General features: G+C 35.0%; 1 protein-coding gene across 1 annotated transcript in view; it reads left to right on the forward strand.

The window, feature by feature from the left end:
* LOC135222895 (delta-sarcoglycan-like) overlaps positions 1-24471 on the forward strand; it is a gene marked incomplete in the record, with an annotated part of 788261 nt that overhangs the window by 414335 nt on the left and 349455 nt on the right. Inside the window, 1 exon segment of the mRNA XM_064261269.1 lies at positions 4921-5161. Within this exon segment, the coding sequence (XP_064117339.1) occupies positions 4928-5161 (234 nt within the window).

Genomic DNA, 24471 nt, shown 5'->3' on the forward strand with positions numbered 1-24471 from the left:
TAATTTAATTAACATTTTTACGGAAACACTTTCAGTTTCAAATGACGTACAGCGATCCACAGAATCCGGTCACAGAGTTCGTACGATTCGTCCTGCCTTAAATTGTTAGTCACTAGACCATTGTTGTCAAACTTCACAATTTTTTTAGAATTATTATTGAACTTACCCAAAGACAAAAAAGAAGTTACTGACGGATACTACAGTGACTACAGGGATGTAATCTCTAGCGTTCCTCACAATAGTGTTTTTATCCCATTACTTTACATAATATATACTACGCACTCATGTTATGTTTTTTGGCCTGTGGTTTTCAATCTCTTAACAGAGATTTTGCTTAAACTAGAGCGTGGCACACACTACCAGGGATGCAGTTCAACCCTAACTAAACACAAAGTATGATTGTTAGCAGGTCTAAGACAATGGATTCCCCACACCAACTAGAACTTTTCACTGATAGTGTTTCTTTAACTACATGCAACCCATTTAAAATTCTAAATGACAATCTTGATTTTAAAAAATGATTTTCGAGAACACGATCTGGTGTCTCTCTTCTTCACCTGCAAATAAAATCGATAAACTGAGTTTCCCAATATTAATTTTGAATATTGCCACCACCTCTGGTCTGCAGCAACTTACTAGCATTCTTGAAAAGGTTGACAAAACTTCGGTTCCATTAAATTTTCTATCCTTGATCTATGTAAATCCCTAACACAATCGTATGGTCAGCTCATTCTGCTTCCTGTATAATATATTTCATAATTCCGATCACTCTTTGCATTCAGATATTCCAATTCTATATTTTTCTCAAGTTTTATGACTGGTGTAAGTAAATTGTGGGGTCTTCTTCCTAATCCTATAGTTTTCTTTGTTTGTTTGTACGGTGTTTTTACATTGCATGGAACCAGTGGTTATTCAGCAACTTCCGAACCACGTCGAGAGTGAACTTCTATCACCAGAAATACACATCTCTAAACCCTCAGTAGAATCCCGAGAATCGAACTCGGTGGCAGGCCAGATCATACCAATCACGCCACTAAGGCGCCTAATCCTATAGTTGTCTAGTTGTTACTTCAGAAGTTCAGAAAAAGTGAAAAGGCTTTTTCACTGAACAAGCTGGCATCAGTCACTTTACATTTTATTCAATATTTGTCTTATTTATTTTACTCACTCTTTTGGGACCCTTTGGCTTGCAGCATTCTGTTTTCCTATGCTGCTTGGCTTAACAGTAATACTGATAATGAATGAGAAAAATTCGCGTAAACATGATTCCATGTTTCCGGAATTCCGGTGAGCAATGGTGAATGATTTCAAAATTCCGAGTGAATATCATTGCATGAGTCCGTATTTTACAAAGAATGTCACTACCAGATTCTGGAATTTCGAGTGTAAGTTATAGATTAATCCCTTTATTAGCAATAAATAATGCTGCCTAGTTAGGAATTTGATGTTAATGTTACTGCGTGTTTTCTATTTACATAATTTTTTTTTTTTTTTACTTTTTAGACATTTCAAGCGCATATCGTTTATGGTTTCAGATAATTAATGGATTGCCATTAAGTAGTATATATTTTAATGATGGACTTTCAAGTGTAAATATCTCCCAAAGTTTCAGAATTTCATGCAAATATCGATGGCAAATTCTTGAAATGTGAATGATTCCCCTTGCATGATTCTCGATTTTCAAATAAACGTTATTACACCATTTCACCATTTCAAATGCACGTCCTCCCAAGTTCCCAAAATTTTTAATGTCCATCGCGGTTACATTTAGGCTTACAAGAGAGCATCTTATTATATAACAATGAATGGATTTCTTGAATCACATCAACTGTTTTCATTTGCCCAGATCAAAATAATCCCAAACTTCACGGCAGTCTCGCATTTTAAACTAGAATAAACAGAAATCCTATCGATATAAATCGATATAAATGGTTACAGATTTGAAAAGCATTCATTTCTTACTTACCAAATTAACAGCCATAACAAATACAGAAATATCCAAGAAAAATTAATGAAAAATACGAATGATACTGCAAGTAGAGACACGGCCCTAAAGAAATAAAAGCATAAAAAGAAAACAAATTGACAACTCTGTGGAAAAGAATCAGTGGAAAATATAGGCAAACCTTTAACAAAGAAAAATAAAGCGCGGAATAAAAATAAGAAATAAAAACTGCATACGACCGAAAGAGACATTTCTATAAAGGAGAAAAAAAAGCATGTAAAAATACGGAGAACGCATTTGGGTTGATGCCCTGCCATGAGTGACATCTGTTGGCGGAAAGTTTTGTCTCCCAGCGGGCTGTCAGCCATAATAAGGCCGGGCATTTTATGAAAAGAGGAATATCACCATTTTACCGGGGGCTGCAATCACCCTGTCATTCGGTAATTAATTGCAGACATCTAGGTTTTTATAGCCGTGTTTATCTGGTAATACTTTTAGTGATTTATGGCGCACAAAGAATATTGGGCCAGGATTTAATAAGAGCTTTTTCTACACTACACAATTTTGGGGGAAAGGAAAACTCCCGTGCCACAGCGTGGAGAAAATAAATAAATATTGGTATGTTCATAAATTAATAATCAACACCATTGACAATAATAATAGTAAAGACACAAAAGACAGCATCATAATAACTATAAAATAACAACGAATATAACAATTAAGTAATAATAACAAGGATAAGGATACTTAAACTTACAAAAATGTAAATGAATAATAATAATAATAATAATAATAATAATAATAATAATAATAATAATAATCCAGAAATGCAAGGAAAATATCAGCGTTCATATCTCAAAACAAAAGGTATTTACTCCGTGGATCTCTTTAATAATTCAGCGCACGAACTGATATGGTCGTTTTTTACCTCAAAATAATCCCGATGACGATAAAGTTGACATTTGTCAAAAACTTCAATAATTCTTACGAGATAATTGTGAAAAAGTATCCCTAAACTTTGCAGAAAATGACAAGGGGGTATTAAGTAACATGCAAGCAGTGGTATCCCGTCCTCTCTCTCTCTCTCTCTCTCTCTCTCTCTCTCTCTCTCTCTCTATGTATCGACATCAGATATGAAGGGATTATTATACAAAAGTCAAATACGTTCTCTCTCTCTCTCTCTCTCTCTCTCTCTCTCTCTCTCTCTCATTTTCTGTATAGGGCGTACATCTGAAGTCAGCGAACAAAGGCTAAATAAATCACAAAAAATATTAACTACATACTTGGATATGTAAACCCAGAAGCACTAACATTATGTCTAAACAGTAAAATGGAAAAAAGTGTAAATTTTCTGGAAGTTTCATCCACTTAAAATCAAAATTAGCATATCAACCAACTACGAGACAAAAGACTCATAAAGAGCATCGCTGAACAAGAATGGCAATGAACAGAGGGACAGCACAATGAGTGAATGACAATGAACACTTGAACAAAGATGAAATACAATATAACAAAACTTTGACAGCAACAAATGACTCAGAATGAGAGGAGAAAAAAAAAGAGAACAAAGCTACGTAACTTAATGCTACCGAAAGTCAGACAAACACTGAATACAAAATAGTTTGTAAAAGTGAAACTATACTGAAAATGAATATATTCAAACAATCATAGTAATTACGTACTAAAATATTCTTTAAATTATCAAGGGCTTTTACTCATTTCTCCGGATATGAATCATCTATTTATGATAAATTCTACCAAACAATATTGCCCTCACTTACTACATAGGAATAACATTTCTTTTCTTGATATAATTATTAATTTTTTGTTGCGTGTATATAATCAAAATATTGGAAAAGGGAAAATGGTCTTAGCTTCCAATTGAATATATATATATATATATATATATATATATATATATATATATAATATATATATATATAATATATATATATAATGTGTGTGTGTGTCATCCACAGATAGCCCAGTCCAACAAAACAGGTAATCAGAAAAATTTACGAATTACCGGCAAACATTTCCAAGCGTGAATTCAAACACAAAGTTTTGCGTTCAAATAAAACAAAGCTTTACAGAACTTCTACAAAAACGTCTACAAAAACGTCTAAAAAACGTACCCATGCACACGAGTTCATTATATGCTAGAAATTTGAGCCATTAAAGGACAAAAGGCAAAGCCCTACATGAGATGTCATCGCCATTGTATCAACATAAAACTGCACATGATTATAATTCACATCCCATTTGTTATAACTTTTTAAAATCATATAAATGAAAAAAGTCATACTTTATGTTACAGGTAACAACCAAAATTAGTACTTCTGTCAGAATGTAATAAAAAGGAAAGAAATATCTTTTCAAGGTGAAATGGACGCTGTACTTTGAATGTCATTCGGTTTCTTTTTATGATGCAATATGGAGATGCCTCTACTAATCTCTCTCTCTCTCTCTCTCTCCTCTCCTCTCTCTCTCTCTCTCTACAATATATATATATATAATATATAATTATATATATAATATCTACACAATTATATAATATTAATATTCGAATATTATATATATATATATATTATATATATATATATATATATATATCATATATATAGTAATATATAAAAACATATAGATAATATATATATAATATGTCTAAATGTACAATATAAATACACACACACACACACACACACACACACACATATATATATACATATATTTTTATATACTCCCCTTCGACAACTATTAGAAATCCAAAATTCAGAAAAATAATTAGCTTTCCAATATATACAGCAAATACGACATGTAATTGGTGTTCCTTCCCTAGCATCGAGCCACAGAAGACAAACAAACATCTCAGTTCACATACCACAAGACCTCTACTAGAGCACGTTTATATGTCAATGTAAATATACAATTTGAATGAAAAGCTATTTCAAAACTTTCCTCTTCCTCTCCTACAGGAAAGTCATGGCAGGCTCCGGGAGCGGACAAGGAGCTGGGCCCCGCGGGGCAGTGGGGAATACGGTGGCAGAGAGAAACGCGCAGGGCACGACGGTGCAGTGCGGACCCCACCAGTACCGCCTTGGGCTCTACGGCTGGCGTCGGCGGTGTCTCTACGCCCTGGTGCTCCTCCTCCTTGTGATGGTCATACTCAACCTCGCCCTTACGCTTTTTATACTTAGAGTACTCGATTTCACGACGGTGAGTATGGTATACTAGTTAACCAGACACTCTCGCAGCTTTTACAAACATTCATACACACACACACATACACACACACACATATATATATATACTGTACTATATATGTGTGTATATACATTACACAATATGGTTTAGTTATACTCTACGAAGAAAAAACACATACCCATAACATAAGAATGTACTTTTATGTCAGATTCAACGTTTCTATTCCTATCCTTAATTAATCCCGACAGTCATAATGTAAAGAGAATTCACTCCTTAAGCTCCCATACAACTGACTGATTCAAAACTGCAATCCAAATTACATTCTATTTCTAATAAATAAGGAAACAGCTACTCAAATGATTAAAAAGTTAACTTCAGTACACAGATGTCGCCGCCAATTTGACAACCGTCACGAAGCGGGGAACTCACTTCTAATGTTCTTATCAAATTGGGGTCAGGCGAATTGAAATTAATTGCAATGCTATTTTGTAGCGGCAAATGTAAATTTATTAAAGAATTACGTACTTATTTCCGAAGATCCGGCAACTGCGTGCTTTAAGAGTATATTATTAATAATCTGTGTGAATAAAAGAGAAGATTAACCAAATAAATCCCAATATATCGGTATGAATTTTTTTCCAGGAACGGAAAAATAACAGTATGACTTTAGACATGAAAAAAAAGGGGCCCCTTCCATTCCAATTTCCCATGAATGAGAGAGACGAGCCATACACACTTCTATTTCCCGAGGAATCCAAGACAATCACCATCTCTCATTTGCGTCCCCATTCCCTCTTCATTTGCTTTGCAATATGGGACCCTCAAAAGAACGTCCCTTTCACCGCTAGGGTATATCTCCTCCAATTGTCAATTCCCATACTGGGGACAGGAAGGATAGAAAGCCTTATCGACAAAGTCAAGAACAGCAGATGACGTCGCAGGACTAATCTGATTACGAAAGTTGTAAATGTCATTCAAATGTCTTTCACAAAAAAAAAAAAAAAGAAACTGGAGCCAAATGATTTCTTTACGCTGGAGAAAAAAAAAAACTTATAGACTTCGAAACATCAATTCATCCGTTACCGCTCATAAAGGAACCAACTTAGTCAATAAGCAATATTTCATCACGCGACAGTGCTACGCATTCGTTAACATATACATTGATCACGTCTCGGCAAGTAGATGCAACATTAATTTGTTTGCATTTTAAGCCTCGCATTCATCGTTCAAGAATTGGTAAAGTAGATCACAGTATACATTATACCTAGGAGAAGCATATAGCTACCATGAAAACCAATACTTAATTTTTTTGTATATGATTATTGCCAATAATTGGACAGATTCCAGGACTCTCAAACAAAATGACCGGTAAATTTATGTACGTGCAAGATGGACTGACGCGCGCACACATACACATACATAAATATTATGTGTATGTATTATGAATGAGTATATATACATATAATATATATTAAAAATTAATAAATAAGGAAAAATTTCTCACCAAGAGCTGAAACTTCAAGGATATCTGATGTACAAGAAATAAACATTGTTGCAATCACATAAGCACATAAACAACGTACATGTGACGGCAACCATGTTTATTTCTTGTACAAGTACAAACGCACTGAAATAGACATAAACAAGTAATTCGCGAACAACCAACGCATAATTCTCCCAGAATAATGTAACTTCTTCACCAGACGCTAGCTAGGTGTGCAGGAAAGCGAGACAACGTCAACCGTGATATAGGCCATAAAAAAGGCATCTTCTTCACTTAGGCAAATGAATCAGAGGCAGAATCCAACTCCCAGGAGTTCCATACACAGAACGCCCCGAATACTTATGGGGTATATTTGATGTAAATGTCCCACCGGGCGCCATAGAAAATTCCAACCCAAATCTTAAATCACAGGCTGGCATTTTCCGTCAACTCGTAGCGCGTCTATGATGACAAGTCTCTGTAACGAGAACTTTGCTTTGTGAGGTGATAAATCTGCATTCCTTCCTCGAAGGGAATATTAGAACTGAGAGACTAAGAGAAATGATATCCTATAAGCTAGTCAGCATAGCCAGATTTAACATGCCAGAATATATTATTAATCACAACAACATGTACAAATACAATACTAATGCATTGATTGTGACACCAGTTGTGACTCTAACAAATGTATTCACGTTAATTATGTATCAGCCATAAAGCAAAACAATTAATAATAAAAATTTCCAATATGCACTACGTTATTTATAGTGACATACCATTTCGCAAATGTGAACGTTGTAGGGCATGTAATAACTAGTCATTGCTTTATCGCCAATGGAGTAAATGGCTAATATAAGAAAAATTTGGGTAATATAAGAAAATTAGGAATTGTGTAATATACCAAATGATAGAAACGAATCATTTTTTTCTAAAATCCCCAAAAATGCTTGTAACAATATTATATATGAAATCCATACTACCGAAAAAAACAAAATTAATACCGATGGGCACACGACATGACAGAGAGAATATGGAGTGATCTGGACTAAAAGATTTTTTCATTTCTAATAAGACGACGAATTACACACGGTTTCAAAACAAACCCCTATCCCCTGAAAAGAAAAATCACAAGTCTTTACAAAAAATAAAATTATCTAGACTTGGGTTATGTCACAAATGCGACAAATATATCTCCGAGCTATTCACCAAATCGACCTTCTTGAAACCAAGTCCCATAGTGGCAGATTGCTAACGGCATTACTTTCCAAATCAACGATCCTGTGGCCCAAGAGGAGTATAATATCCTCAGGTAAAATTACGTCCCTTGATATGCTCGTTATCCCTAAATAGTTACAAAACATCAGCGAGAGGGATTCAATTTCTAGAAAAACAGAGAGCGACAGTAAATTATTTCATGAACTGTTTGTGATAGAGGCATAAAATTCTGCCATAAACATTAGCCTAAGAAAGAAGTAACATTGACTAAGATGGGCACATGTCCTTTGACAAGAATCTTTCCGATCACAGAAATTCCTCCACATACATTCAGTTCTGCTTTATCTTATCTCCACTGAAAAACACTAAGTACTTAAAAGGAAAGTGGGATAAATAACGTTAGATACACAGCTATATTAAAGAACCCCCCAAAATGGAATGGAAAATATAAGACATTGCGATAAAACTTGCAAAGAATAAAACATAACATAAATGGAAGCCTACGACTACTGAAAAGAAGAACGAGTCTGCAATTGAAAACGCGACGCTAATGATGGAAAATGTTAATGCGTTGTTGTCATGAAAAGGTTAATGCATCAGCAAAATGGAAAAAGAAAGCAGTTAATGTAGCACGACTTTAGTAAGAGTATACGTGCGACTGCGAAATGGATGATGTCGTTTTAGAACGTATGCATTAGACTAGATAATGAAATACGAGGCGAGGCTACGATAAATACGCCTGCGAAGTGAAAGATACACGACTCCGTAATGGAACTGACTCTAATCGGAGCTGTTTGCTATTCTCAGCTCTCCATCCCATGACGTGGGTGTGTAATTCATCTCTTGACCTTTAAAACAATTCATTCTATTACAGTTAACATTTTACGGCTTAAAATCCTCATTGCAAAAATAAAAGACATCGAATATTATTATTATTATTATTATTATTATTATTTTATTATTATTATTATTATTATTATTATTATATAAATATAAATAATAAAACTAAAAAAAATTATTATAAAAGATAAACTTGTAAACGTGTAGATATATGCATGTGTATATATATACATAGATGTGTGAACATTATAAATGTGTATATATATATATATATATATATATATATATATATATATATATATATATATATATATATATATATACATACATATATATATATATATATATATATATATATATATATATACACATATACAGATAGATATACATATACATATATATATATATATATATATATATATATATATATATATATATATATATAATTTCGTAACGTACAGATTTTTTCCATACGGACTTTGAATAAGACTAGCAATGAAAAAAAAACTTCGTTTTTTCCTCCGATACGCAAACAAATAACGCAACTCCACAAAAAAAAAAAAAAAAAAAAAAAAAACAATGTATGTAAAAACCGAGTCCAGCATTATAAAAAATGGTATCTCTCTCTCTCTCTCTCTCTCTCTCTCTCTCTCTCTCTCTCTCCAAGTTCTACGTTACCAAAGACGGCTAGAGAGCCTGAACAAAACTAGACAGTAACCTATTCATGTTAAGAGAAAACCAGACAAGAAATAATGAATGGAAACTAGAACTGAAGAGATACAACACATCCCATCGTGGGAACTTCTTTACATACAAGATATTTGAAACATGGAATAAACTGCCAACAGAAGCTGTAAATAGCAACAGCGCGGAAGACTTTAAAATAAAGCTAGTCAAAATCATTAGGCACTGTGAATGAATTTTAAAACCTGCTCCTAGAGATATGTGAGCACATCATGTCTCGTCGGTTGGGCTAATAAGCCTTTGAGACATCCTAATCCTCTCTCTCTCTCTCTCTCTCTCTCTCTCTCTCTCTGCAAGTCCTAGGAATCAAAGTAAAAATGTAAATCAACAGGTTCTCTATGATGGAAATCTCATTGCAAATATATTTCCTAAAAATATTAACACACCAATTCTTAAAGCGTAGGTACTGATGTTATTAGAAAAAAATTGTTCTCCCTGTCTCTGTTTTATAATCTCTGGACAATTAATCATCTCGTTTTTGCATTTCTTTTTCCACTTTTCCTTTTTCATCATTTTACTTTTTCAAATAAATGAGCAGCACTGAAATTGTCGGGCGCGCAAATCGAGAGACATAAAATGCAATTTAAAAAATATATATTTGTTGAAACACTGTAAAATATTCTGCGTCGTTTAGTGTAGATTATGTAGTAAAATAAACTAATGGAAACTTTAATCTTTCTCTCCGTCTCTGTCTCTGTCTCTCACGCGCACAGACGCAATATATATACATATATACTATATACTACATACATATATAATTATATATACAATTATAATTACATTACATAAATATACATACATAATATACATCTATATATATAATTACATAATTTATATAATAATATATATACAATTAGATTATAGATATCTATATATTATAATATATACATATTATTAGAGATATAATATTATTGCGGCGAGAGAGAGACAGACAGAGACAGAGAGATATATATATATATACATATATATACATATATATATATTATATATATATATATATATATAATATATATATATATATATATATATATATATACATATATATACATATATATATGTGTGTGTGTGTGTAAAAATATCAGATAATGCCATGCTTTTGTTACATAATATGCTTCAATTTCATCGTAATTAAAACATATCGTGATCACTTTTTAAAGGGTTCACGCATTTAGCATGTAAAAGGTGACGCCATTGATACTGACGCATCAGTTCCAAGGATCTGACGCAAGTACATTAAAACAAGAAAACGAAACAGAGGAAATTCATCTAGAACACAAAATTTTGTTGACGTTGATGTTCTTCTCCACTGACGCATCCACATATATTCCAAAAGCAAGTAATTCTGCAAAAGCCACGCCTACAACCACTGCGTCCTTGCCATTTTAAGAAAACAATCAACATTATTGAAAGCGCTACTTGGAATCTGAATAAATCAACAGATACCACAGGCTGTTCATTAGAATGGCACTGAGGTAAGTAAACACTGTAATTAGCGTAAAGTAACTCCCATCGAGCTGCTCAGGAAAGATAAATCTACTTTTTACAGAACTTAGGACGATGATTTATAGCTGGTCCCCCGTAGCAATTCTGTCGAAAGCCGAAGCGTCTAGACCACATTACAGCAATTAGATTCTTCTTTTCCTCTACTTCTTCCATATCTACCTATTTATCTATCGATTTATCTTTGCATCTATCACATATATATATAGATATACATATATATATATATATTCTATATAAATATATATAAATTTATATACATATTATAAATAGATATATATTTATATATATACTACTATATATATATCTATTCATTATTATAAATATATAATCAATGTCGTTTCCCTTTGATCAAGTGACTCAACAAGGTTTGGTTTTAAGGGGTCTTTTGGGATGAGGTTGTTAACCCAATGGCCTTCATCGCCAACTTTGAAACCCCACCACATTCATCCAACTACCATGGACCCAATTCATGGCTTATATAAACAAGGCATAGTAGGATTTGATATGGTTAGGGGGCGATCTGCAGACCAGCAAACGCGTTATTAAAACCTGAAATGCATGAAGATTGTGAAATTTCTTCGGAGGAGAATAAAATTTCCTCCCAACACGTAATGGACGGCGTCTCCTCTCTAAATAGACCCTTCCTCTTCAGACCCTTCGAGTGTCACATAAATCTCGGGGGAACGGAAAATAGAAACAACGCCGATGATTTTTATTCGCTGCATTTTTAACTAAACAATCCCTGAATAGCGAACATCACATCCTCTTTCGTTTCATCTTTATTTCATCGACTCGGCAATTACAACAATCACGGCAATTACCGTAATTACGCAGTCGTTAGACTGACCTATACCGGCGGGTGCAGCTGCGCAGACTTCGTTTGGCCTCGTTTGCGCGTTAATTTGGCCTTCTTTCCGTTCCGTTGTTTGCTTGTTTAGATTCCTGCAAAACGCGATGCCAAGTCCCGCTAGACTCTCGTCGAAAGACCTCGCCATCGGAGGCAGAGGGAACGGTTGATTATTATTATTATTATTATTATTAACGGGTTCTCTTCCAATTACCGACACGCATCTTCGGTTAATCTATTGCGTTGTGCATCACGCCGGGCGATCCCACCGTCGCGTTATCTGAGTAATGTATCTAATGTCACCGTTCATCATGGCGAGAGGGCCAACTTTGCTACCAGTAGCTTGAATCTACAAAACAGCGTTGTTTGTTTGTTTGTACGGTGTTTCTACGTTGCATGGACCCAGCGGTTATTTAGCAACGGGACCAACGGCTTTACGTGACTTTCCAACCACGTCGAGAGTGAACTTCTATAACCAGAAATACACATCTCTAACCCCTCAGTGGAATGCCCGAGAATCAAACTCGCTGCCACCGAGGTGGCAGGTCAAGACCATACCGATCACACCACTGAGGCGCAAAAAAAAAATATATAAAAAATTTAAAAAAACGTTGTAACTTTCGGGCAAATGTCTTGCAGACTTGTCCGTTTAATTGCCATATTCACCGGTAGTTTTAGTTCCTCTCCTTCTATTGCTATTTATTAGAAAACAACCCGAATACCTTATTCAGGGTTCACAGAAAATAAGCAAAATAAAATTTTCCATATTGCTTAACCGATTTCTCAACGCACGTTCATCTCAATAGAAATTCCGAGACCTCTTCGACCTACAAAATGACCACATGGCGGGGTCATGGAAATTTTAACTAAATTGCTACAATTAAAATGATTTCGTCAAGACGACGATCTTACAATTACCGTATCTTACTGCGCCTTATATGATTTTTCTGGTTTAATCCACGCTTCTGCATCCACTGTACATTCTACATCTCTTGCTACAAAAGTTAGCTCAATTTTCAGGCATACGACAATTTCCATAGTCTCTCTTAATTTCTTTAAAACAGTTCCTTGTTTCTTTTTTCCTTTTCCCCTTCACACTACTACTACTAATACATTTAGTTGTTATTCTGAAAACTCTAAGTAAGTTATCCATCTTAATCTACCATTATAAAATATATCAGTTATAATGATTAATGTCAATACATTTCATCATCAGCACTATCGCTGGCATCCCATCTGTAACAATAATAAGAATATAAAATAATAAAAAAAAGTCGTGAACGGAAGTGCCATTAGTAATCATTTTCACTTTGATCTTTTTTTAAGGCAAATGAGAGTCACGCTTTACTGTTTTGATTGCCGTATTTTTTTCTTAATCTTTTCTATCCTTCATTTTAGCCCGTAATTATGCTCCGTCCGTCGGACTGTGATGATGATGATGACCTGCAATTGAGACCCATCCTCGGCTCTTTTCCTTCCTGGGCGACAATGGCCTTATTGATTTTAATGCAGCCGTTAGATTTAGGCAGGAGATCTTATCGTTTCTCGCTGAGGATCTTCTTCGCGCGTCTGTTGTCATCCAGTTTCGTCGTCAATGACGCCGCCCCCAACCCATCACCCTCCCTCCCCCTCCCTTCCCCACCACTAACTCAAGATTCTACTTGCTTCAGCTTCTATCTATGTCTATACCTTAATATAACCATCAGACTTTTTCAGGTCAAGTCAGGCACCCCCAACCACCGCCCCCCTCAACACGACCAGCCTTTCTTTCCTTCTTTCTTTCTTGCCTCAATTTCTTTTCTGTGAGTCTACAGAGCTTTAACTTAATTTTACCTTCACTCAGTTTCAGTTCAGTTTCCTTCCAGTGACTTTCCCTGACTGAGCTTTTCAAGGTTCACTTTTACTGTAGCGATTCTTTGCCTATCCTGTTCTCTTGCTGTGAGCCTTCCTACTTCAATGCTTCTCAGTTTCATCTGTGAGTTAATTCACCGTGAGTCTACCGTAAGTCACTTCCACAGCTGCGAGCCTAATTCAGTTCGATTCCTTCATCTTCGGCTACAAGTGAAGCACCGGGTGCACTTGCTTTCTGACTCTTAGCTCTATTTTTTCATGTGACTATAATCTGATTACCTTCCGATCAAAAATTGTGTAGAAAATATTCCTTCTACCCTTTCCTTAAATAACCGTAAATGTTTCATATTGCTTTTCCACTTTCCTAGACTCCGTGGTTCATTTCCGTTAATTTTCGTCCATTTTACTCCTCATGTGCTCGTGCTCAATCTCCTAAAATCCCCAGGCTGAGCATTTCGATTTCATAACTTCCTTTCAGTCTTCTAAAATTCCCAGGCTAAGCTAAGCATTTCGATTTCATTACTTTATGGTAACTCGATTTTGTTTCACATTTATTTTACTCTGTGGAGTAAAATAAATATGAAACAAAATCGATACTGAACTTGCCTGGAAATAACGTATAAGACAACGATTAATAAACCTTCATGCAAAAAAGAAGAGCGACTATAAATAGAAACAATCACTGTACTACTGAAAGTTTCAAAAGGAGCACAAATGAAACCCATGAAATTAAATACTGAAAACCTGTAGATACGTAACTTTACAAAGCAGACCATTCCATTCTATACCAATTACTCCTTGAGGTCACTATAAACAACCTTGTTATCACTTAAAAGTATATTACACAATTTGCTTTCTAATTGGAATAACGCCACACATTATAATAAAGGAACAAATTCACAATTATTTCTTGAGAGAGATGTGGAGAGGAAGGGGCGATCACTGCACAGGATGAATTTAACGATGAAGTGTTGGTTTTTGAGAACTTGTTATTTTAACTTTCTTTGTACTGACGTCCATAACACGTGAAATACGTAACAGTACTTCAAAGAGAACGGTCCCCTTTGTTTCAAAAGTTTTGAGGAAATTGCTGTTTTTCATTTGCAACTACTTACGACATTCATCTTCCTTGAACACAACCAGTTAATCATTTTTATGAAAAGTCATATGCCACTAATAACCAAGTCTTCATGAAATTAACTATCATAAAAGCGTCGTACATAATTATACACTATTACACTAAGTGCTTTGTGTAGGTCACTAGATGAAATTAACACTCACAGTCCGAGCACATGTAATGAATCATAACTCTTAGAAATGTTAAGACTAGTTAAATGAAGAACGTAAGATACGTGAAACCTCATACATAAATAGACAGACAGACGCACAGACAGACATCACGACAGAGGGGAAAGAATGCTCGGGAGATATGAGCGACCGGAGGACATCAAGAATGTGCGTCGATTAAAGTAAACTACTACAATCTCCTTGCATCGTGATCTGGTATTCCTTTACTATTCTCTCTTCTCTCTCTCTCTCTCTCTCTCACACACACACACACACACACACACACACACACACACACACAGACACACATTTCCTTAACTATTATTTCTCCCATTTTTCATTCTCTCTCTCTCTCTCTCTCTCTCTCTCTCTCTCTCTCTCTCTCTCTCTCTCTCTATAACAGATAACACCTTGTCATCCTTCGAAGATCTGAAAATCTGATGGAAACTATTACCACCCTCTGGCGCTGACTATTGATTCCTTTATAGCCTAAACTATGATACCTTCAAGGCGAAAAGTTTAACACTTTGTTTTCAGCTGATATCTAATCGTTGGAAACTACAAGGCGCTGATTCGATACAGATACAACCAAAGGGTTTATTTGTCTCTCTCTCTCTCTCTCTCTCTCTCTCTCTCTCTCTCTCTCTCTCTCTCTCTCTCTCGTTAGGTTATGCACCAGGAAACGCTTATAAAACTGGAAATATCTTGAATATAACTATGTCCCAGCACCAGCAATAAACATTAAACCTGTTACCATTTATGTTTTTGCGGCTACAATTCCACTTCTGTGTATTGCATCTTCTCTGCAAAAATAGAAAAAATGAAAATCCCTCTAAATCATAATTCCCCTTACCCTAAATGCCCTACAAATTTGACGTTTACTTTCGTTCTACCAATTCACCTCCTGATTAAATTTCACATTTCTCTAAGGATTAAAATTCACTTATGAGCTGAGCTGAATATATAATTTAGGCCAAAGGACAAGCACTAGGACCTACGAGATCATTTGGTGCTGAAACAGAAATTGACAGTAAAAGGTTTGAAAGGTGTAGCAGGAAGAAAACCTCACAGCTGCACTATGAATCAAATGTTAAGAGAGGTTGGAAAGTAAGATGGAAGAAAGAGGGTATGAAAGGAGATACAGTAAAACGAATGAAAGGGGTTGCAGCTAAGGGCCGAAGGCATGCTGCAAAGAACCTTACGTAATGCCTACAGTGCACAGCATGAGGTATACTGACGGCACTAACCCCCCACTGGGAAAATGTACTTATGATACCAAAGATGGTCAGACTCCTATCCTGTGGACAACGCAAGACAACCACCATAATTCTTCATAAAACCCGGGGAACCCCCGAAATGTTTTATTATAAACAAGCATTTTTAATTTGACTCCACCCTGTCTCCGCTCCCCCAACGCCGCCCCGCCCCCCAAAAAAATAACGGAACTCAATTTGCAATTATCATATCAAGAAGTCTCCACTGACATCTTACGTTATCAAATAATCACCGTTTCTCTAAGTAGATAGCATATAATTACTGATATTTGTCTTCATTCCCCTTTAAACCAGGAACAAACAGTTCATAAGAACATATATTACAACTGTTGCCAACTCGGCAAAAAGCGGAATACTGGGCAGTGATCATCTCTTGTCCTACAACTGGGAAAGCTGTGCTCAGTACGCACATCCGTTAATTATCAACAGGGAACAATATTTGTTTTAATTTCATTAATATTGCCATCATCCATGTCAAAATCATTTTCAATGAAATTATCATTACCTTTACTACCGTTATTGATGCAATAACACCGTTTTACAGAATTCAATCATTCAATCAATTTATTTACTTTTTTTTTGCAGTGATGAATTTTGGCGTCGTGGCATCTCTTTATTCTTTCTCTAAATTAATTTTGTACCGGAAATTATTAAAAAATCGAATAAATTAGTAACAATTTGTTTGCGTGTCTTTTTCTTTCCTTTATTTTTACCTCTCTCTCTCTCTCTCTCTCTCTCTCTCTCTCTCTCTCTCTCTTCTCTCTCACCAATGGACATTGCAGAACATGTTTCTCATTTCTCTCATGAAAGCATCAAGAAAACTCACTCTTCTGCTCTCTCTGTATCTCTCTCAACTGACATTACACAACCCTCTAATCTCTCTCATCGATATTAAGAAAACTCTCTCTCTCTCTCTCTCTCTCTCTCTCTCTCTCTCTCTCTCTCTCTCTCGCAGAAATTAAGAAAATTCGCTATACCTCTACGGACATTACAGAACCTCCTTTCTTCTCTCCTGCAGATATTAAAACTCTCTTCTCTCTCTCTCTCTCTCTCTTCTCTCTCTCTCTCTCTCTCTCCTGATAATCTCCAAAATGACAGCAAACTTCAGGCAAATGACAAACATCAGGGGATGCACATCCATGAATGGGAAATGCCCGGGCACACGCACACGATTTTAATCACGGTCCGGGAACCCCACAAATAAGCTTTGACGTTAGAGATTGCAGACAAGCCACATAAATACATTCACTACGATAATTATAGTAAGCCCTGTATCCTTCTCGATTTGGTCATGGCGATACTCGTATAGATTTTAATTGTTTTGGGGCAAACGCTGCAATTGTATATTGATCATGTTCGAGTGGATGTTACCGTTTGCATAAAATATGGCACGAATGCAAGGAAAATTGTGGAATAATAAATCGTTAGAATTATAGCCCGAAGAGGGGCAAAATCCTGAATAGCAAATTATTATAAAGCACGAAGATAGGCAAAACTGTGGAATAATAAATCGTCAGAATTATAGCCCGAAGAGGGGCAAAATCCTGAAAAACAAATTATTATAAAGCACGAAGATAGGCAAAATCGAAAAAAGAAAAGTATTGGAATTAGTTATGAACGAAGATAGGTAAAATAGTAAAAAAAATTATTAGAATTATAGCACGAAGATATATAGGTAAAATCGTGAGAAAAATGATTAGAATTATAGCACAGATAGGTTGAATAGTGAAAACCGTACTAGAATTATAGCACGAAGATATATAGTTAAAATCGTGAAAAAAATTATTAGAATTATAGCACGAAGATAGGTTGAATAGCGAAAATGGTATTAGAATTATAGCACGAATAGGTAAAACCGTGAAAATAACCCCAAATTATCAAAAAAAAACGTGACGCAGAAAACGCCCATCACATCGAACAAACCTACACGAAAACACAATAAACTGCGACGTGGAAAACGTACCACCCATCTCCTAAAATGATTAGAAAATCTGGCGTTTGAGTATCCTTCATATAATCGGCAAAACAATCCACCACGCTGGATATGAGATTCATTTTAGCCGGATGTCATAGGGTCAAAAATCACGAGGGGCGCCACCGAAAGAAATTTCATTTTGGGCGACACTAATTACTAATAACAAATTCCCCAAGTCTGGTCTCATCAAAGTCTAATTTTTTAATCAGGGTTTTGTTATGGAGGTTTCTTGAAAACACTCGTTCGCGCGAAGAGAAATAAGAGCGCTTTATCTTTCCAATTCTAATTCGGCTGTCTTCACTCCGATGAGTAAACGTATTTGTATTCTGTTTCCTACAGAAATAACTCGGATCGGGAAACGGAATAAAACGCTGCTGGCTAGAAGAAAAAAAGATAAACCAATAATAGTACATTTTACTCTGTGTGTGTGCTGAAGGGAGTACTTGTCTAAAAATGGTAAAAGGATTTTAACGTGGGATACATAGCATGTAAAAAAAAAAAAAAAAAAAAAAAAAATTTAAACTATGAACGAATGAGGGGGTTTCATGACTGCAGTCTTCAGCGGAAACTTACAAAATGCCTTCAGGGAATAGTTTTAAAATGTATACACAGTTCAACATACCGGCTGAACTATACAGTGGGCAAAATAGAGAAAAATAAACATATAAATAACTTACAGCATAAAAAACAAAAGATTGGCATTTCATGACAGAAATTTATTAAGAGACAGCAGCCATTCAAGTATAAAAAAAATACAATTCAACATAAAGATGCTGATAAAAGTCTACACCAACACTGAAGGTGGCAGCAATGGAGTCCTCCCACTCTACGACCAAAAGCGATTTCAATTATGCCAGTACTGCCACAAATATTGGCTGCTTTGTGCCCACTTTGTCGGAACACGGCTGAAGGATGTTAGACTGCCGGGTCACAAGACGCAGTCGTTCCGATAAAAAGGGAAAATTTCTTGAACAATTGGAGCTGTTACAAGTTTTGCACTTTGTTCTATAGTGCAGTCAGCCAAAGTTTCTTTATCAAACAAACGGACACCAAGTTACGAGACCTGTCTATAACGAATGGTGTCAGTATCTACCAATCTATACTTCTTTTTCTGTTTTTATAGCAACAATGACTTGCTACTGTAGTAGTAATTCCCACTCCATTGCATCCTTAAAAATAATGCCTGGCATATCTCTCTCCTAAGTTACCAAGAGATCTTGACAGACTTTCGACCAAATGCTACTTCGACATAACACACCTTAATCTAAAGGCGGTTGTCAAGCAGGCATGTCTTACGGCATCTCTTAGCGTCTTGCCCCAAATTTTGGACCAAGCAGCCTGATTTATCAATTTACAGCCAACTGCTTATGTCAAAACTTAGCCCAAACTGGCGACAGTAATTAAAACTATGAGAGTTCTAGTTTGGACGTCGTTCATGTAACGAACATGCGCAGTTCCGGCTGCACACAAATATGAAACATGATATTTGCGTAGACGTGCAACCTTTAGCGACACGATGTTCGCGTGACAGCCTTAAAGGTCTCTACAGTTTATCATTGTATGAAAGTCTTTTGTAAGTCTTTACTACCCTTCCCTTAATACAAGTTGGATGGAAATAGATTCTCACTTTTGTTGAAGGCGATATGAGACTATTAGAAATAGATCTTCAAACTTCCCTCCAAATAATCGATGCTTCTTTACACTGAGCTGAACACACTGACAGTAAATATTCCTTGTATTACCTATTTACCGCAACCACCTCTTAGGATGCATGATCATGAAGCAGCAATAGGGACAGATTTTAAACATATCGAAGGGAAAAAGTGCCTGCAGATTATCTATATCGCAAGAGGAGAACTGCGTACCTTTTGCATTGAACCACATCAAACACTGGTGGTGTCAGGCTGCTACTCCGTGCAGCAAATATTCGGAAAAGAGAGAAATTATTATTCCATCCCGGTCCCCGCAAACATTTTTGGACCCTGCACATCCCAACTGCAAAACACGAAAATGTCCCGAATGCAAATGACTGAAATTTAGTTGTTTAACAACAATGATTAAAATTCTCAAACATTTTGAGTGTGGCCGACCTTCATTTCAAAACACGGATGCGGCGTAATTACCCAAATTTAACAGCAAATAGCCATCATTATAATTTTCTCAAACAAAACAATTGATGTGGCATTTTTTGGGGGAAACAAGAATACGCACATCACAGAAGATATCAACTCCACAAAGAATATTTAGCAAATACATCGCGTTCAGTAAGATTCCAAATCATATTCAGCGGAAAAAGACAAACATACTAATTAAACAAACAATGGATTCTTTACTTACCGAGTAACTGTAACTATAATAAATGCGACATTATTTCTACACAAACGTACCTGACCTTAAATATCCTTGGTTAAATGAAAAAAAAAATGTAATGATCGTGCATCATATTTATTTCATTTTGCCCTGTTGTATATATTTGAAGTTCACTTGGCCCTTCACTATTGTATTCGAAGTTCATTTTGCCATTTTTGATGTTCATTTTGTCCTGCTGTATTATATTTGAAGTTCATTTTGCCATGCTGTATTATATATGAAGTTTCATTTACCCATGCTGTATTATATTTGAAGTTCATTTACCCATGCTGTATTATATTTGAAGTTCATTTTGTCCTGCTGTATTATATATGAAGTTCATTTTGTCCTGCTGTATTATATATGAAGTTCATTTTGTCCTGCTGTATTATATATGAAGTTCATTTTGTCCTGCTGTATTATCTATGAAGTTCATTTGTCCTGCTGTATATATATGAAGTTCATTTTGTCCTGCTGTTATTTATATGAAGTTTCATTTTGCCCTGCTGTAATTATATATGAAGTTCATTTTGTCCTGCTGTATTATCTATGAAGTTCATTTTGTCCTGCTGTATTATATTTGAAGTTCATTTTGCCATGCTGTATTATATATCTGTATTATATTTGAAGTTCGTTTTGACCTTCAGTATTATATTTGAAGTTAACTTTACCATGCTGTATTATATTTGAAGTTCATTTTGCCCTGTTGCATTATATTTTAAGTTCAATTTGCCCTACTGTATCATATTTGAAGTTCAAAAAATACAGAAGACAAAAGTGAACATCATGCTTAAATTCTTATCTTAACTATTCAAAGCTCAAATACAGACATAAAATTATATAAACGGTACTACCACTCCTAATGCTTCTACTGCTGTTCCCATTAACAATAATTATACAATCAATGGTACATAATTTTAAAAAAACAGTATCTGGAGGGAGTAACTCTCATATAGCCTACACAGCAAACGCGGCATGATTTTAGGTAAACCTGGTCGAACAAAGTACCCTCATACAATAATGGATTATATTAAATATTTACCTGTGTCAGTCAGTCATTTCAAAACGAAAGGAACCAACAACAATAAGAGTAATGGTAGCGAAGCCAGAAAAGAAACCTTTAGTGTCCTACTCGTACACTACGAAGGACTTCTCACACATCATATAGGTATCAGCTTCAAACACACAAGTACAGACAGACGATAAAATGTTAGTAAGTGTATAATCTAATATACAAATTAATGCGTGTTTTCATGAATAGCCAGGTATATAATTCGCAGACGAACTCTACAGCACACGTTCATTTGGTTCAACGTAATTCATGTAACTTAGATATACGATCTACATAACACAATTCCGCGATCGTTTGATATAATTACCTCAAAAACTTTCCCAGTCGGTAATGAATATACATCCATCGCCAACATTCAGACCTGCTGCCTTATTTGGATTAAATAAATGGCGCTCATATAACAGCATAACATTGTCACATATAAACAAAGACAAATTGTTTAGTCAGGAGACCAAGCGAAAACATTTGACAGTTTAATCTTTCAAAATGTCGTGGTATCTATTATGTAGCTAAAAAAAATTACTATTAAAAAAGGGAAAATAAATTTTTTTTCACTTCCTACACATATAGTGCATTACCGAAATGATTTTAATGTTAAATATCTAACGCATTGATTTCCTTGGCTGCCTTTCTGTGTGTATGTGTGAATGCCGGATTCTGGATTCTTTAAGATTTAAGAGGGTATGGGTATGGGTATGGATATGGGTATAGGTATGGGGACGGGGGTTATGGGTATGGTTACACAGACATGGGAACTAGCAAATGCGAGCGATAACGAGCATCTGCTAGTAAACTATAATATTTTATTCACAAACACCTGAGAAGAAAATATCGCATTACTCGTCAATATTCAGGGTTGAAAGAGAAAATAATTAGCATTTCTGGAGTGATAAGTATGTACTGTCAGGGATGTGAACTATGAACTACATCAGAATCACCATTCAGGCAGTATGTGGTACATGTGGTCTTCTCAAGTATGTGCCTTTTCCTCTTCGAGTCCGTAGTTAAAAAAATTAATAACTTTTCAGTTGTCTACAAGTACTCTGGAATGACATCACTAGCCCCTTATATTTTTCTCTAATTTTGTTATAGCTTATGAAACTCTTACCTACTTCAGTCATGGGGTGATCTGAGGAACAAAAGATTCTTCATGGTGATGATGATGCAAGGGTCGTGTAATATATATAATATATATATATATATATATAATATATATATATAGTATATATATATATATATATAATATATATGTAAATATATATATATATATATATATATATATATATATATATATATATATATATATATTATATATATATATATATATATAATATATATATCATATATATATATACACATATAATGTATGCATGCATGTATGTATGTATGTATGAATGTATGTAGATAAAGTAATAACCTTAATGCCCTTTCAATCTTGACTTCTTCTCACTACAAAGCCTAGGATTCAAATAGAAGAGTATGAAGAAATTCTGACATTCCGTAGGAAAATTCGAACCCGCATTCAGAGTATCAGAATGCCACGTTACCAACCTGACCACGAGTAAGCATCGTGGTTATTACAATTCCATACGCATCTGATAAAAAGTGACTAGGATATTATGTATATTCATAATATATATACAATATGAATAACTGTTAGCAAATACTGCATTCCATGATGGGGATGCAACTATTTGCAATTTTCCTCATGAGCCGGCTTACTATTAAATATAATAATTTTATTAACATTTTCACTAGGTATAAATTTTCCGAAAAAAAAATGGAAATACCCGAATAGCTTTCTCGCTCAACCGTGAACATAACTTAGTTCAGAAATTCATCAGAACTTTCATCGTTAAAAGGACAAATTGCAAAAATTTTATCAGCACAAAGTGCACGAACTGCCACTGTAATGTTTGCAAGGCAATCTGATGAAGATGATCACATTCAACATCATTCACAAAAATGTTGTTTGAAAGTAGGGTAATGAGGGAAAACAATGTTATTCTTTTTTCTCTCTCCTCTCTTTTGTTTTTAAATGAGGGAAAACAATGTAATTCTTTTTTCTCTCTGCTCTTTCTTTTTATAAATGAGGAGAAAAGTGTTATTCTTTTATCTCGCTCCCTTCTTTTTTTATATTAGAAATAGGTTTTTCTGGCATTAGAATTCAGCATAATTCCAGACAAAACGATTAATTTATGAAAAGATTCAAATATTGTAAGAGTGCCATTCAAGGAAATATTTGCGAATTACAAAGTTAAATCGAGGATTTTTTTTCCCCCTATTATGATTCTACGCTTTTAAAACACGTATTAAGTTTATGGAGGCGGATAGTTTAGGATATACCAGCAGACGGGACCTTGCGGCCCAAACACGGCTTCTAATTGTGACGGAGTCTGAAGTGGACCTCTGGGCTCCGACCGATCTTGACGCATTCATGTTGATGATGGAAATAAGCTCTTAAACTGACTGGAAGATAAGAAAGAAAAAAAAACCCTTTGAAGCAGTAAGTCACAGTCTTTCTCCACAAAAGAATTTTTTTATTATTATCATTTTTATCGGTTTAGATGTCCGTTAGGTGAAAATTCTAAACAAAAACTGGTTTCTCAGATTATGAACAGAAGTTTACTTTTATAAAGGACATATAATAGAAAAGTTATTCAAAAATAACACTTCTTAATCCAAACATAGATAATAAGCCGGAAACTTGATTGGGTAGGTACCGTTTCAAATGTTTATTTACTTAACTGATATTTTGTATATCCCTTTAAAAATTAATCAAAAGAGCAAGAAACCCCAGTATGAAAATTACCAGCATACTGAAATGTCAATCGAAACTTTTCAAAGGACAATTACGAAGTTACTTAAGAGGTAAATTTAAA

The sequence above is a fragment of the Macrobrachium nipponense genome, chromosome 8 (assembly GCF_015104395.2).
Source record: "Macrobrachium nipponense isolate FS-2020 chromosome 8, ASM1510439v2, whole genome shotgun sequence".
Taxonomy (NCBI): Eukaryota; Metazoa; Arthropoda; class Malacostraca; order Decapoda; family Palaemonidae; genus Macrobrachium; species Macrobrachium nipponense.